At 38.7% G+C, this 18124-nt stretch overlaps 1 protein-coding gene across 4 annotated transcripts in view; it reads left to right on the top strand.

Annotated features, from left to right (window-relative positions):
* LOC103472023 (CMP-N-acetylneuraminate-beta-galactosamide-alpha-2,3-sialyltransferase 1-like) overlaps positions 1-18124 on the top strand; it is a 112043-nt gene that overhangs the window by 76416 nt on the left and 17503 nt on the right. For all 4 annotated transcript variants that reach the window (XM_008421370.2, XM_008421371.2, XM_008421368.2 and 1 more), the window contains 2 exons: positions 8704-9302; positions 11203-11396. In XM_008421370.2, the coding sequence (XP_008419592.1) occupies positions 9015-9302; positions 11203-11396 (482 nt within the window). In that variant the 5' untranslated portion in view covers positions 8704-9014. The remainder of the gene's footprint in view (positions 1-8703; positions 9303-11202; positions 11397-18124) is intronic.

Raw genomic sequence — 18124 nt, forward strand, 5'->3', positions numbered from 1 at the left:
ATCAATAAAATACTTCTGAATTTCAATTGAATTTTGAAATCTTAAGACCTCCCAAGACCAACACTGAGGCCACACACCCCAACACCAAGACCAGACCTTCCAAGACTGAACCTCCCATGACCAAGACTGAGGACAAACGTTTAGAGTCCGGCTAATACTTCAACACATTGGGGGCGGGGTTTGTTTGTTCACCACGAAATGCAAAACTTAATGGAGAAACGGAAACCAAAACTACTACTTGTTATTGAATCAAGAACTGACATAATAATTAAGGCTTAAGTTATTAAATTCAGTCACAAATTGATACACAATCGCTAGTTGTATGATAAATAATAAACACAATAATGGAGTAATAAAGATTTGTATGCTAGATGTGAAGTCAGTACCGGTTCTTCTCAGAGCAAGGCCAGAAAATAACAGTACGGAGCCCTCTGTCCCTGGCTCAGGTCCTACCTCCTTACAACCATTTAGCAGAATCTCACTTTAAAAATCCTGAACTCTCTCCTTAAGATCTTGTGAGAACACTTGTAAATCCTTCAGCGCCCTGTGATTCATCTCCTTTATGCTTGAGCGGGAAACGTTACTAATGGCTTTTTTTCCCCTTTTCGATAAAAACCAAGCTACAAGTCAGTATTTGCTCAAATGAAATTCTCCGCTCTACACTTACAGGACTTATATACGTGATGCCATCAGATGTAACATCCAGAGCTCTCTGATGGTATTATTAGCTACAGAGCAGAGATTTCATAGAAGATCCCTCTGGATTTCATCTCGGCTGCCTTTACCATCCCTGAGTTTTCTCATTCATTATTCATTCTGCCAGGTGAAGCTGGAGACACTGAATGAGAATGACAGGAAAGATTAGGGGATTCTTACTTATAGTACCAGCATTGTGTTGTTCATGCCGAGGAGTTGAGCCATGAGACGGACCAGCACATTGCACAGAAAACATTTCAGGCTCTGTCTGTGAAATTTCCCCATCCTTCTTCTCCTTTATTTCCATCAACTGAAACTCAGCATAAACTAAACACGGTGCCATCACTCATTTCAAGTGGCGACTCTGCTTCCAGCTAATCGCTACCAATGAAAAACGCAGGAAATAGTGTCAGTCAGCGAAAAAAAGAAAAAAAATAGTCAAACCTCTTTGCGGCAAGTGAAGTGCTGAGGTTCTGAGAAACAGCCTGAGTGTGTAGTTGCATCGGGAAGGAGTGCAAAAAATGCAGAACTCATGATGAGGTCCAATAACTCTTGTAAAGGTGTTGGAATTAGCTGCATTAAACCGAGGAGAGAAGCGGCAAATCTGAAATTAATACCGAGGCCTCAGAAGCCGTTTGATGCCTGAAATGCGTCTACACACCTGACACACACTGTGCATCACACATTCCTGCCATGAATCATTTTTACTGGGTTTTATTGGGTTTTCTATGATAGAATAAGCCAATATGAAGCAATGAAATAGGTGAAAAGAGGTTTACATACACTGAGTAAAATGATTTTTTTTTCTTCCCATTTCCTGACATTAAATCAGAAACTTCTCTAGTTTTAACTCGGCTTGAATGACCAAATTATTTCCATTTGACAGATTTGCTTACTAGTGTCTTCAAAATCAGAAGATGACACACATTTCCACACTACTTGGTTGCATTGCCTTTAAACTGTAATATTTTGGTTAAATGTTTTTGGACGTCCTTCCACAAGCTGCTCACAGTAGTTTGTTGGAATTCTGGCCTCCTTAGATAATTCCACATAATTTTCGTTCCCCACAACGCCACCAGTTCCTCCTGCAGCAAAACAACCACTAAAAACACAATGCTGCTACTCCCGTACTTCATAGTTGGGTTAGTGTGCTCCTATTCTTACCAGCATCCCGCTTTTTCCTCCAAATGTGACAAACCGTTCCAGTTTAGTCTCATCAGACCACGAGGCATGTCCCCAAAAGTGAAGGACTTTGTCCCTGTATTCATTTTTACTTTTCTTTTGGAGTAATGGCTTCCTCCTTGGTGAGCGGCCTTTCAGTCCGTCATATATCAATAATAATAACAACTTAATAATGATAATAAATTTGTGAAAAAAAATGGCTGAATGTAGTGAAACAAAGTGTTTGGCTTTTGGTGTGGTGTAGATTTGCACATTTTGAACCAAAACCCGTTAACCTGACAGAATCGTCTCCATCCTGAGTGGTGCACTGATTGGATGTTCCCATCATGTCAATACTTTGAATGAACGTGGTACGTTCAAGCAGCTGGAAATCCTTCACAAGGATGACCCAGACTTTTGTTGTTTTTGCTAATAAAATCTGAATAGTCTGTGGCGTGTATTTGCATTGAGCATCACTGGGACATTATTTGATAGAAGTGACATTGACTTCAGTTAAAACTTTGACGATTTACCTTTAGTTATGAGACTGTAAGGTCTCTTTGCCATCACCCTAATCATTAATTCCCTCTGTAGATTTTCTATTGGATTTAACACATTAATGTCACTTCCGATATTGGGGGTAATGTGCAGTATAATAGTTATTAACATGTACTGTTATTACGGAAAGCAGTATGTAAATTTTTTTATGCTTCTAATTTAACTTTCATCCACTGAGAAACCCTGAGAATAAAGCCAACTTAAGCATGATTGTCCACCTGTAAAACTGACATGTTCCAGTCGCTGATGCACTAAAGTCAGAACTAAATGTTTGACTCTTCTGGCCCCGCTCTCAGTCCGGCAGACAAAACCACTCTCAGGTATGCTTAAACGTCTTCAAAACGGCCCAGTTTTGATTTCCTGAACAGCCCACGAGAGCAAGAAGCAGCGGTAAGACACGGCGAAAGGCAATTTCCACAAACCGCAAAACCGAAATCACTTTACAGCAACTACAGCCCTTGAAAAGTTGTTGACTCCTCAAAAGCGAAGATTAGGCTGGGGAAAAAAATCAAAGCTTGTGTGCACTTCTTCTTCTTCTCCTCGCCCTCTACTCCCTGTTCTCTGAAGTGTGAACAGGCGCTTTGCTGTCTCAGCTCGGCAACCTTTGATCAGCACCCGAGTCTTTTGGACAAGGTCGGGGGAAACAATGCGACGGTCGACGGGCCGTCGAACGCGGTGCGACACCACCTGTTTGAGAAAAATGTTGTTTGCTCTGCCATCAAACCACCATAAGACCTCAAACCGAGAGGCAGCCCGTTTGTTATTGATGCGTCCCCTTGGTAAAGCTGTTAATGTTGATCTCTTGGACTGCGCTCGCCCTTTGAGGTGTCCGCAAATCTGTATTTACCCACAGAGGCTAGGATTGCTTGAGCATCGCTTTGTGTCAGTATAGCTGATAAACGGCCATGCCGTTTGTTTTCTGCTCCCTTAGCAAAAATGAAATCAGCACACGAGCCATATAGTCTTTCTTAGCCAATTTGCTTTCCTCCCCTTAGGGTGGAATTTGAACGAACTGATCAATTTCTAATCAGCAAAAAGGAAAAAAAAAAACTGCAGACCTGTTCTAAAGAAATGGAATTCACCACAAATCTTCTCTACAAACTCTTAAAAAAAATGTTAAGGAGCAAAAGGGAGGCGGGAGTTGAGGTTTGTTAGATTCCCGCGACTCGCTCCTTCAAACCCATTTCTCGTTCTGTGAGGTGATGATGGCGTTTAATCTGCACTGCAGATCCGCTGTTACCTAAATATAGAGTTATCGCTGGAGTCCCAAAACGCTGCTGCACATCAGAGGGATAGCTGGTCCCCCTTACAAAGGCGGAGGTGGCCTTTTCATGTTGGAAATGAAACCCCAGGCCGCCTGCTGCCGTTTCCTGTGCTGAAAAAGTCATGGTCTGAAAAAATGTAACTTTGATTGATTGGAGTTATACAATCAATCAATCAAATTTTATTTGTATAGCACACTTCAGCAGCAAGGCATTTCAAAGTGATTTACATAATTAAAATAAAAAGTGACATTGAAAAATAAAAATAAATTAGAAAGTAAAGATAAAAACATTAAAGAGATAAAAAAAAAAGACAAAAACATTATTCGCATGAGGACTTGCCCTTATGGGGTCTCCTCGAAAATAAGAGGCTCTACAAGCCTTTCCTTCTGTAGGACTTTAGTCAAACCGCCATTTGACAAGGACTCAAACCTTTATAACTTCTTTAGTCAAACCGCCATTTGACAAGGACTCAAACCTTTATAACTTCTTTAGTCAAACTACCATTTGACAAGGACTCAAACCTTTAAAACCTCTTTACATAATAAAAAAAAAGAAAAAAAAGGTAAATACATCAGACATCAAAAACCCACACTCTAACCCTAATTTAGCCATAAGCAACTCTAAACAGGTGGGTTTTAAGTTGAGATTTAAAGGCACCCAGTGTTTCAGCTGTTTTACAGTTTTCTGGAAGTTTGTTCCAAATTTGTGGTGCGTAGAAGCTGAATGCTGCTTCTCCTCGTTTGGTTCTGGGGATGCAGAGCAGAAACAGAAGATCTGAGGGGTCTGGAAGGTTGGTACAGCAATAACATATCTTTAATGTATTGTGGTGCTAAACCGTTCAGTGATTCATAAACTAACATCAGTATTTTAAAGTCTATTCTTTTAGTTACAGGGAGCCAGTGTAGGGACTTTAAAACTGGTGTTATGTGCTCCATCCTCCTGGTTTTAGTGAGAACGCAAGCGGTATTTTTCCAAGTATTTCTGTCACTAGTGTGTGTCAAATACTGGCGTATGTTTGAAAAATCCAGTTTATACTGATAAAGATGTACAAATCAGAGTTTGTGACCAATTTTCCATTTTTAATTAGTAATTCTTTAACCTACTGATACAGATTTTACCTTAAACACTTTTAGGCTTTCGATCCTGCAAATAATGTTTTGCTAATCCTTCTTCCAGTTATTAGTTGTTCATTTTTAGGAGCAGATGTCTACCCATTGTGTTTGAGACTACTACTTTTTGATGTTTTTATCTCTTTATCCACTTGATCTTATCAACTTAGCATCGTAAAGCTCCGTCTCTGTGTGTACCTCCTGTAAAATATAGGCTCCTATAATAACTCCAAGATTGACAAAAAGATGCCAGAGCTCCATGTTAGCATTTGAGGACAAATAAAATATATTTCTATTCTAAGATAAAAGAGGCTAACTTTAAATCTCGCTCTCCATTTCCTCTATTGCAGATTAGCTAAAGCACAGATATGTTTGACATCTTGATTTTTCAGTTTCTTTTTTAATACCATCTTAACTCTCTGCACTTCTTCTAACTTTAGGTTTTAAAATCTCTTGCCGACATTGGTTGCGTTTCAGTTAAACATAAATAAATGAAGCTTCATTGAAACGCACCGGATTTTGAAAAAAAATAAATAAATCACGTTTTTTGATAGATTTTGGCTCTAGAGGAGGTGGTTTTTTGGCTTTATCAAAATAGCTGTATGATGCAAAAACTGCAGTGGAAACAACTTTTTTAATCACACGAGTCGCATGATCAACAACCGGTTATTACTGCTGGCGGAAACGACAAAGAAGAGAAAAGGAAGTGGTAAAACGGAGATCATACTTAAATACTTTCTGTAAGAAATGTATGTATTGATTGCAGTATGGTTGCGTAAGCATTACGTTTAACCAACTTCTGTTTGTCACTAATCATTACAAATTAGTATCACTATGCAGGACTAGCAACCAAGACAAAACAAAGTCTTTGAAAGAATCTAAACACTCAAACTATTGATGAAAACCACTTCAACGGATGACGACAAAGTCTGCCTTCCTGAAAGCAGAGCATTAAAAAAGTGGGTTGTTTAAAAACTTTTGTTGGGAATGGTATGAAAGTGCACTTTCATCAATAGTATTTCGACCGCATCGTTTGTTTTGTGGTCCTCGGGACACCGGAGTGGCGCTTTAAAGCTTCTTTTTACAGCAGATGACATTTCAACTGCTGAAATAAATTGCGGTAGCTCTACCTATTTTTCCCCCCAAATGTTTCAAAGAGGAACTCCCAGTGGGTGATGAACTACTAACTCCTACAACACTGTAGTGAGCATTTATGCCCAGTGGTTGCTTTATGAGATTGAGCTACGTATAAATATTCAGGATGCACTTATTCTACCTTTTTATTTTATTTTATTTTTATTTATTTTATTTTTTAGAGCTTTTATTTCAGTTAATTATTCTGTATCTTGGCAGTTTAAGATTATTGCAGCTACTAGTAAGTTTACACGCCCATAATAATATTTTTATTAATCCCCTCTCTCATTTGTTCTTTTATGCTGCTGTTTCCACCCTAAAACCTGCTTCTACTTTTAAACTGAGCAATTCTTCTTCCAATAGTCATTTTTTCATACAAAAACTACATTTGCAGGTTTCATAACACAGTTAAAAATGGGTTGCAGCCATCTTGCTAAATCCTTTATGCTAATACCAAACTGAGCTTATTCTGCCATTTCTCCGTGTTTTGACATTGTTTATTAGATTGGACAATTGGCCAAGAAAGCTATAAAGATCAGAAATCCTTTAATTTCACAGAGCACTGCTCCTCCAAGGCTCCATTACTCGGCTCCTTCAGACTAGCCAGCAGCAATTGGCAAACAAATGATGGATTTACACATGTGAGTTAATTGTAGGAGCTACTTCTCAGTGAAGTGCTGGTAAAAATGTTGCTAAAGGTCTAGTAGAGCAGACATGTTGTGATGACTTCCTGAAGGCAGAGTTTCAGAAAGAACTTGAATTGTTAAAGAGACAGAAGCCCAATTTCAAGGTGTTGCATTCCAAAGTTAGATTTCTTTTAAGTCATATTTGATATACGTAAATAGCATTTGTACAGCAACTTACTGACGTTAGCAAAACTATTTGATTGTGCTATAAAATAGCAAGAAAAACAAAAGGCAGAATCACAGTTTGAACACCTGAATTGTCTGAACTCAACAGGAATTTATTTTTTCCTTTGGAAGATCTTGTCCAATGGCCACTGGAAATAGCCCACAGCAAACTATTTCCTTAGGTTTTGCTCTTTGTCTGGTCAATCAATGATCTCTGGATCTCAGATTATCCAGACAGCAACATTTTCTCTGCACTGGGTGAGCAGGGGCCAGATAATCAAATCTGTTTTGCTCCAGGTTGGTTGCAGTCATTTTCACTAAAGACACTAATAGTCTTTTTAAGAGCTGTGTAATGTGGCACCAAAATACAGCGCTGTGAAAATGGTGTTGCCCCCTCAGAGATTTCTTCAGTTTTTTTCTTTTTTTTTCTTTTGTCACATTTAAATTTTTCATACCATTAATTAAATTTTAACAATAGACAAAAATATCGGAGTAAAATCGTAACAGCCGTTTTTAAATGATGATTTCATTCATTATGGGGAAAATAAAAATCTTTCTGGGGGGATAAATATTTTTCACACATCTGAGAAAGCATGTAGTGCTTTCCGCTAAACACTTAAGCTGATTATGTGCCATCAGTTCATCTGTAGGAACGTCATGCTTGAGAAACTAATGATATTAAGCATTCTAGCATACTAGCAAAAAATAAAGGGATATTTCCCAGTCCTTTAAATTGACATCTGTTAAAACTGGTGCTGTCAATTAATTAATTAAAAAATATATTCAAATTAATCAAACTTTGGTACTGCGATCAATCAAGATTTTTCACTGTGCTTAGCTTTCTCAGCTTGAAATATATGCATGTTTGCATGAAACAAACAACTGAAGATGGACAGAAAACGATGCCAGTCTACACATATGATTTGAGGAGTTCATATGAGCAGGAATATTTTTCAGTTCCTCAGGGTGAATCGCAGAACATTTGTTTTTAGAAAACTATTACAATACATATCATGTGACCAGCACACAAACCTAACTCAGCCCAACTGTGCTGAGTGCGACATGGTGTTGAGCAGCGCTGCGCCCCACGCTGACTAACTGCATCTTAATGCCTAAAATAAAATAATTATTCACGTCAGGCTTTCTTGGGACTTGAAAAAATAAAATTTCTGCCAAAGCAACTCAAGTCTGTTTTTCCTTACTATGCTTCTAAATTATAAGTAGCCCTTTAATGTTGTAAAACACACACTTCTTTTTTGATTTCCATGTTTTTGACATCATTGAAGAGCTAAGAAATCATATTCTCTGTAAATAATTCAAATGGCCCCGAGTAGACTGGTTTATTGTATTGTCGTGATCTGTCACATTTACAAAACGGCGCCAGTCTTATCAGGATGAACAAAGACAACATAAGTGACCTAAGAGACTAATTTTTTTTATTATTATTATTTCAGATTGTATATATTAAGATGTTCTTGAAATGCCAGTTTCAAGTTAGGTGGTCTGTGAGTGTTTACTAAATGGGTCAAGTCAGCTGGAAAAAGTTTTGGAAACACAGCTGTAGAGGTGGAGCGAGCGCCTCATATACGGAGGCTATTGGTCCTCGATTTAACTTTCTGTGGTTTGATTCCTGACCAATATGCTTTTGCTGCATGTCTTCTGCATGTCTTCTCCCATTCTGTCTGCATTCATTTCCTGTCTAAAATATTAAAAATAAAGGCATCTAACATGACTGAAAACCCTGTATTAAGAATAAGAATGGTTTTGCTCAGTCGTTGGTCTAGTAAGGCATGCCATTGTCCGACTAGGCCACTTTCTGTACATGTAATTGTCACTTGAACCTTACTTTGGAAATTTTGAACTATCCCTTTAAATCCTGAATGTTGCTTTCTCTGTAAAAACCTTTTTTTCTCTTTGTTTGTGCTTCAGGTTGATAAGAGAAGAGTGAAAGACACAGCAGTCACTGACCCTGCAGAGTAAACACCTGATTGGTAAAAGCGGTTTTCACACAGAACACACACCGTCCTCTGTTGGATTTCAAGATCTTTTCAAAATAACAACACGGACGCCTTTGAATGAGGACGTTTATGAATTAAATCCTCATCTCTCTGCATAGTAAGGACGCCGGGGTTTTCCATATTACACCATGTGATTGAAATATTCGTGGATCTTAACTCGCCATGATGCCATTTCCCTTCACTGCATTCTCCGAGTTTTCAACCAAGTGACTTTGTGACAAGATGTCTTTGGTCAAACGGAGAAAGTTCAGAACTTTTGCTCTCCTGCTGTGCGTCATTACCTTCACCACGCTCCTGTTCAGCTTCACTTTCCGGGACCCATCGCTCTACTTCTTCAAGTACTTCCGGCTCTCGGACAGCTTCTTCTCCAAGGGGCCGTGCTCTTGTCGGCAGTGTGTCGCCGAGCTGGAAGGCGACCCGTGGTTCGCCGAGCACTTCAACCTCTCCATCCACCCTCTGATGACCAGGGAGAACAGCTTCCTCTCTGAGGAGACCTTTAAATGGTGGCAGGTGAGATGTGGAAGATATTCTCTTGTCGCCGTCTTATGAAAGCTGGAGAAGCGGGTAGGGGAGCTGGTTCTGGAAACGGGCGAGGTGCAGATTCTGAAAGAACGCAGATAAAGGGAGCTCATGGACAGCTGTGACACTTCCAAGGTGTTTGTTTTGGCCTCATTGATTGTTTCCAAATCCAGGGGATCTTTACCAGGATCAGACTGCGAAGCAAACTCCCACACACCATTTGTATGCATTTAATGAATGCGATGGGGGAGAAAAAAAACTGTTGTTTTTCTCTCACCGCCTCTCCTCCTGTTTATCTTTAGATAAGCACAGCTGTTTTCAATCGTAACTCGGAGTCTTGGATAACGCCGTGACATTTCACTCTCTTAAAATTTTCATCAGAAAGCGCAGCAGTGTTTAGCGGTGGAAACGCCAGCAGCAAAGCCATGAAAGTACAGCAACATCCTGCTGACTAGTAACACCTTTGACTGCAGAGCCAAATTATCAAGGTCTTTTGCGATCCTACAGTACCGCATCAAAAGTAGAGAGGGTACAAAAAACATACACGCACCTTTATTAAAATGCCTGTTTTTTGTGATGAAACTTAGAAAAACTAAAACTTAATTAGCTACACCCAAGGACTCCAGTGAAATTTGGGTTTTGATAAAAATGCAACTGTAGTACATATAATTTAGTAAATGTTTGACTATGGACTCCTTGCATGTTGTTGTTTATACGTGGAAATTTTGCACATGTGCACAACACTGGAGGGCAAAAAGACCATAATTTTACTTGCCATCCATCTAAGCACCTGCTCTACTGATGATCTGTCAATGTCGGTGTGTCGGTCGCCTTTTTTTAATTTATTTTGTAACTGAACCAAAACACACTGAATTCCACACATCTTCATGCTAAGATTGTCAAAGTCAAGCTAGCATAGCTACTTCTTTCTTTCTCGCTAAATTTGTCTTAAAACTTTTTCCTGACCTTCTTACCTAGTTGTCTTAATGTTGACAATTAGTAGTAAAGCAATGCATACCTTTTTCTTTTATACAACAGGCACTTACATTTAAGATTTAGCACTTTATATTGATAACAGCTAAAACCAATGGTAGTCATTGTCAGCAAAACTATGACTACAATTGGTTTTTCCATGTGTGTATATAGCATTATTAAAGTTACTTTCACTTTTTTTTTCAAATATAAAAATACATTTTGAGTGTGCACCAAACGGGCTAGAACCGCCCCTGCTCGCAGCCTGAGGTGTCCCCACGTTCACCTCGCATGACACCTAATTAGAAACCAGAGTAAAAAAAAAAGAAAAGAAAAAAGAAATTGATGACAAGGTTGTCTCCTGTCACTACTCATTCCAGAGGATGTGTCTACCTGGAGATGCCGCTGTAAGGCTGAACATCGGGTTTACCTGGGCCCTTTCCTCCACTGAGCTGTCAAAGCTAACATGGACATGCTAACATGCTAACACTATGACAGAGGGAGTGAACAGTGTGAGGCTAAAAGTGATAAGGTAATTTAACATGCTAACACTGTGACAGGATAAAAATAGTATGGGGCTCTATCTGATATGTCATTTGATTAGCTTAAAAGCCCTTTTTGAGACCAGAACGTGAAGCGCTAACAAACCAGCTAGTCCTGTTAATCTGATGGAATGTGTTTAAAAATAATATTAAGCTTCTTCGTCAAATTATGTAATCCTGCACCCATTACTGTGAAGGAAACCTTGAAGGAAATCTAATGTGGCCTTGCATAAAAAGCTAACTTCTCCCCTGAGGTCATGTCGGAAATAAATTCCGCGTCTGCAGCTCGGCCGTCCTCTTTACAAGTCGTTTCTACTTAAAGCAACCCCCAGGGGGTCTCTCCCCTCCCTCAAAGGCTTTCTTTTTGTCGTCACCAGTGGTTGCAGTCAGAGAGGCAGCCGGCCAACTTCTCCGAGGTGGTGGAGGAGCTGTTCCAAGTCATCCCTGACGATGTCCTTTACGTGGACGCCAGCCCCGAGCGCTGCCGGAGCTGTGCTGTGGTGGGGAACTCCGGGAACCTTAAGCGGTCCCGCTACGGCGGCCTCATTGACGCCTGCGATTTCATCATAAGGTAGGCTAAACTTTTACACCGAGTTACATCAACAGTGACTGGGTACATTTCTCCAATCATCCTTACTTGAAAAATATAAAGACATATATTAGACAGCTCAAAACGTACCCACATACAATGCACATGGGTACTTTGTATGTACCCATATACATACAAAGTAAAATTCATGGGAATTAGATGCACCGTGATTGCTCTTCACTAGCCAGTTATTTTTACATTTTAAAACCAGTTTTAAAATTCGTATTTGGGATGAAGTTTGTTGCATCTGAATTGTGGAATTAAAGTAAGAGATATAAACAGCAACATTTGAATATTGTAACATTAAAAAAAAACTCACAAGCTGGGGCTCCCAGTTATCTGTCACATGAACTGAAGCGTGGCAGAGCAGCAGGAGACAGAGTTCTCCCCAGATGGATTCTGGGTCTGTATTGTATGGTGTTAAAATGTACGACTGGATTTATAATAACAGCTAATTTAGATGCTAATAGTCTAGATCACCATCTTCAATGAGACTCTGTGGAAAACATGACTACTGGCTGTGTCCATGTGTAAAACCTGTACATCCACATCCCTCATTTGGCTGCAACTTTAAAATCTGCTCAAATCTGCCTCCAACTTATTTATTATGAATCTGAGAAATCAAGTCTCGCTCTGTATTCTAAGAGGGCTTCTGCGCCAGAGCGAGTTCTCCTTACACAATAACATTATTCTTTTGAACAAAAGCATTTTTTTAACCAAATGTATTGATCAGAAATGTTGCACGACCTTAAGTATTTATTTGTGAGAAAAATTAAGTCTAATTGGTTTTTCCTCTTGAACAAATGATGCTCTGAAACAAACGGAACCTTTGCTTTTTCTTTGTTCGGCAGATGAAAGTGCTGAAATGAGCCTTTGTGTCTGACTCTAACAGACAAAAGTAACTTCTGAGGCTTTTGAATTATGTTTAATTAAAAATTTACTTCTGAAGCATAAATAAGTTACACCAACGATTAAAATTAGATTTCACCTTGTGCACTCGTGTGTTACTGTCATAGTTGATCAAGTTTTTCTCTGGATAACTTTTGCCCTCTTTCAGTTTCCAGATGAAGCATTTTAAGCCACAAAATGAAGATGCAGGTGATGTCATTGTTGTGTAAATGAGGGAGATTAAATCTTCCTTTTATCTCTTTTATATGGTGACATTGGGGATAAAGAGAGCCACACTGGACCCAACAGCCAAAAGCTTAAAGTGGTTAAAAAAAACAAGAAAAACTGCTTTTGATCACAAAGAAAAATGCAACAAAAGTGTTAAAAAAAAGTTTGACGACAACTGGACACTTTATTGATTCTCTATGTATTTGGACATATGTTTAATATAAATGTCAATACAGAATGTTTCAAAAGATATTAGGGCTACAATCAACAATTTTTTTTGTAATTGATTCTGACAATTAATTGCATAAAAAAATTTCTCATTTGCAGATTTTTTTTCATTTAACCGCTTAAGTCTTTTATATACAATAGTAGAAATGCATAAAAAGATGCAAGTTAGCAAATAATTCAATACAGTTTAGACTTTATTAGAGTGTATACTCCAGACAATTAATCAATTACTAAAGTAGTCAATTATTTCAACAATCGAGTTGTCGCGATAAATCCAGTTAATCGCTTCAGCCTTCAATAATAGAAAAAAACTATAAAACAGAAAATGCCTTCGAAAATATAGCGACAACAAAAACAATTTCTGGATAGGACTAATTCAGAACGCCCCTTTATTGATTCCAACTTAAAATGATTAAAGTTGCACACAGGACGTCATTACTCAGCAGTTTGAAGAATGCTAACCCTCAGATATCGGTGTCGGAAGTCAAAACAGTGGATCGGTGCATCCCTACTAAAAACTTCCAGAGTAATTTCTCTGAAGCTGAAATGACCGCGATCCAAGTTCTGGGCCTAGTCAAAGCCTGGATTTTCAATCTCACTGTGATGCTTGTGGGGTGACTTTAAACGAGCCTTCCGTGCAAAAAATAAAAACCGCTCAAACGACTCACAGCTGGAAGTAAGGAGTGGTGTCAACTTTCCTCGGCCTGGTGTCGAGGCCGACATCAGGCCTCGACACCATGGACGGTGGTGGATGTCTCACTGAAGTCACGTTAGCCAATGTAGCTAAGAGTAGCTAATTCTTCTAGCCTTTTCCTCAGCTACACAATGCATTTTAATATATTTTCTTTGATAACTTTGAAAAAAAATATTACTTTTTGTTTAAGTGAAATCAAATCTTTCCCAGAGACAAAAAAAAAATAGATTTGGCATCAATATTTGAACATTAAGGAACCGAATGTTTAATAAGGCATCCTAATTTTCACTCTGTATTTCCTAAACACCAGCCATATTTTATAAAAGATTACTTTAGTTTATTTTCAACCGATCAAACAACGCTTCACAAGTTCACCCTCTACCAGAACTATATGTCTGTTGGAAAGTATTTGGTGATTAAATTGTGAGTTAAATTCACAAACCCAATATGAACTATTTCACACTATTTCACACTTTTTCATTCTTTTTTTTTTTTTTTTTAMAACACAGTCTTCCAGAACAACGTGCTGGACCTAGAAGACAATGTCATGCATCAATTAGCATGTTAATTAAGTCATCACTAGCGTTCGCAGTCTGCTCTCCACCAGCTTATTTACATCTATTTGATTCTCTCCTGCTCTCTTTGTTCACATAAATATTTTAATGAGGCCCGATTCCCAAGAAAACAACAATTATTGGTATATTTTTGTCTGTTTCTGTTGGGAGACATAGGCCGAGAGAAAGCTGCTTTAAATAAAGCCTGAAGTTGACAGATCAGTTGGACTGTACATTTGTTTTCAAAATGTGAGCAGTCCAATGTCCTTGACCACAAATTTCATCCGTTTCTAGTTGAAATGTGCAGTTCAGTATCCATCTACTTGATATTTTTTTTGTGGAACGTAAATGATCAAAACTGTTATACTTAGAAAGTTTGCTTATAGATTTTTTTTTGTTGAGCACTTCTGACATATTAATATAAATCACCCCACTGCTGCCATCTCAGTGACTTTCTTGTGATGTTTAGCGACATTTCGCGCAAAAATATTGATATCGGCCAAAATCAGAATCGGCAGGTCAGACTTTTTAGAGATCGGTAATCCGGCGATCGGCCAGGAAACTGCAATCGGTGCAGCCCTAGTGCTTATTGATAGACGTTCAGTGTTGTCATACATTGAACATGTATGACAATATGTTGTCATACATGTCATGTATCGAGTCAGCGCGATAAATCCAATTATCACACATAGCTGCTTTTTGGCATTTAGCAGCTATTTTCTGCTAAATGCTAAAAATGGCATTTAGCAGAATGCTGTTTTCCAACCATAGTCCCATCAGACAGATGCAACATACAAACACCTATCCAGTTTCCTGCATGAAAATCAGAAACAGAAAAAACAAATTAAACCCACCGTCTGACACCTCAGACGCTCCGTTCGGATCTATAGAAATCGAGTTTGTAAAGTTTCTGCTACACACAAATTCCACCATCGACGTAACTGCAGCGCAGCTTAAATCTCCTAAAGCAAATTTCACCCCGCATTGTGGCGCGCCTCATCATTCTTGGCTGCGTGGCTCTGACGGCCCGCCGCGACGCGTCGCCTCTCTAAATAAAGCCACATGACAGCTCCTGTCTCCCCCCACCCAGCCTCCCGCTGCGACAGCAGCATGCTATTCTCCACAGATTCAATTACGGCATGACAGGGATAACGGCAAGATGAGAGTTATTACTTTGCCATTAGCGGACAAAGAAAAAAAAAAAAATCCTTGCCATGGAATTGTGATGTTTTATTTTTTATTTACTCATCCGAATGGAGTCAGACCCGGAGAGCCCACGCTCTGTTAGAGGCAGCCGGGCTGAGCTGGAAGGTTACCTTAGCAGCAGGAGCAGGCTGGGTGACAGGAAGGTGTGGAGTACACATGCCTCTGATAAGACTGTGCGGTGGGGGTGATGTGTTCACTGAACTGACGAGTGTAGAGGCACAACATGCAAATTAGTTAGTGGAGAGGTTCACCTCTGCTTTCATAGGAAAGCATTTCAGCGTTAATGTTCGGGTTGCATCCACGGTTTTCCTGATTTTTATCACATCGCTGCGAATGGAAAGGATTGTATCTCACTGACGCATCAGGATGTACGAGTCTCTTTGAGTGGAATATTTTTATCACTCTTAAATGTTTGTGAACGGTCAGTAATGGTAATCAGGAAGCCTTGATTTCACATCTAATGAAATAAAAAAACAGCAGTTCACTGCGAAACTATATCTATTCTCCAGATTACAATAATTACGTGAAATTATAGAGCAAACGGGAAACAGTAATCACCCTAACTTGTTTTAGTTGTGAGGTAAATGGAGAAGACAAAAAACCATGAATTCTAACCACTTAAAGGGAATGCTCAGACTAGTTTTAGGTAAAAATGCTGATAATATAAAATGGATTCTCTCTCTCTCTTGCTCTTTAGCTGCGTTTCCATTACAAATGTGCACAAAAACATTTTTCAGCATTGCGCTAATGTTGAAAGATCACAATTTAGCAAACATGTTTATATTGAGTAAGAAAAGCAATTAAAATCACACTTTGATGAGTTTGTTCATGCGGTAAGGCTTTTTTTTTAACGTCTTACTGCGTCGTCTTCGTGGTTTGCATCAGCTGCAACATCCGATTGTTGTTCTTGTGACGTGAGATAAACTAATTTTGATCCACATGGAAAGTTTTTTTTCGAAAAACAAGACTCTTCGAAATTACTGTTAGCATTAATCAAACGTATCAAAATCTCCAATTGTGCAATTATATGGTCAACAGAAATGAAGCTTCTCTCCTTTTTTTTCCCTTTTCCTTGCACACGCATTTTCATCAAGAAATATGTATATATTCACATTTTAAAGAAGTCTTCTCACACACAGAGGTCAGAATGTCTTTTGGGTCACCATGGCCACGGTGGACAGGAGGACATAATATCCTGAAACAAGGCATAAATAACAACCCTACTGTCCTGGAAAGTGTTTCTAAGTCGAGGTCTGGAGCTGCAGGAAGAGGAGAAAATGACAGAATAAGACCATAAAAGATATATTCATGTACATTAGCATTTTTACAAAATATTTTAAATATTTTATCAACAGCCTCGTTGTTCTAAATAAAAAATTAGAATAGAAAAGAATTATTCCGCAGAGGGGAAATTCAACAAAGTGACAGGCAATCAAAGCAAGTAGGTTAACGCAAAGATAGATTATTTAAAAACTGAAGAAATAAAAAAATAAGGAAGACTGGAGACTTTTTCCCCCCCAACAGTCTGGGTCAGAAGAGTGAAGTGTTTATGTCTGTGTGCGTAAGCATGTTCAAGGTTGGGGGTTTTTGTGCGTTTTTGAGGGAGTTGAACTAAAACGCAAAGCATCTCTAAAAATAAAAAAAGTAAAAGCTTTTAATGGAAATAAAATCTGTTCAAAAGTAGAAGGAACAGAACACAAGAACAAATGAAGAAACTCAACAGGGAGGAATGAACGTACAGTATATGGCAAGACCTATTGAACATAATTAAACCACAGGGATGGTTACCTGTTAGGTCAGGTGGACGGCCATGTCTCAGTAGGTTTGCTGTTCTTTATTACTATTTGAATTTTCAGATGATGAACTGAACGTCACTCTTGGAGTATATTGCATCATTTATTATTATAAATGTCTTATTTTAAGAATTTGATTACAGTTGCCACAATAATTTCCTATTAATCTTTAAGAAAACCCAAAATTGCCCGTATTGTTAGGATTGTAATTCTCTTTTTTTTTTTTYTTTTTTTTTTTTTTTTWCCGTTTTCTCTAGTGTTTATTCAATGAGAGCATCAATGAATTTGATTTGGTAACAAAACCTTGTGTGATTTCTCCCTACTACTTTACAGTTTAAAGGGTCAGTATTATGTGATTTTCCAGGCACATTGTGCCATTTTACAGCTTAATCATGTAACTTTAACTTTAGTTGGTATAAAAATGTTGTATATACCAAATATGACTTAAAGAAATTTGACTTTTAACGCCTTGAAATTGGGCCTCTGTCTCTTTAAGAATCTCCTGCTCTTTCTGAAACTCCTCCTTCAGGAAGTCATCACAACATGGCTCCTCTCTTAACCTTTCACCAACGTTTTTACCAGTGTAGCACTGAGGCGTAGCTCATCTAATGAGTTCAGCTGACTTTCGGAAGCTGCAGCTCCGAGGAGGAGCTTCGTCCTCGAAGGCGGGGCTAGGTCCACCCAGGTGTTTTGCCCAGCTGAGTGGTTGCCACGGGTGATTAAAAGGTTTCTCAAACATGCATAGAAGAATCAAAACAATACTCCATGTATGCATTTGATGAGGGAATAACGTTATAAATTGATGTTACATAACACTGCCCCTTTAAGCACAACATTCTGTTTTTTGTCTTGTAACATCTTGACAGAATATATTGAATTTTGTGGTTGTAATGAGACAAAACATGGAACGGTGAGCATGAACGTTTCTGTGGGGCAGTGAATAATTCACATCACAATGCAACCAAATCCTGTAAAGCCTTAATCAAAGACTCCTGAGATTGCTGAATAGCATTGGCTTATTGGCTAAAAGCCTGTTATTTATTCAGCCATTTGCGGCGCCAAAATCGACTGTCATCACAAGAGATTTTTTTTTTCATCTTCCTCTGATTGACAAGTGCA

Source organism: Poecilia reticulata, linkage group LG11, assembly GCF_000633615.1.
Source record: "Poecilia reticulata strain Guanapo linkage group LG11, Guppy_female_1.0+MT, whole genome shotgun sequence".
Lineage (NCBI taxonomy): Eukaryota > Metazoa > Chordata > Actinopteri > Cyprinodontiformes > Poeciliidae > Poecilia > Poecilia reticulata.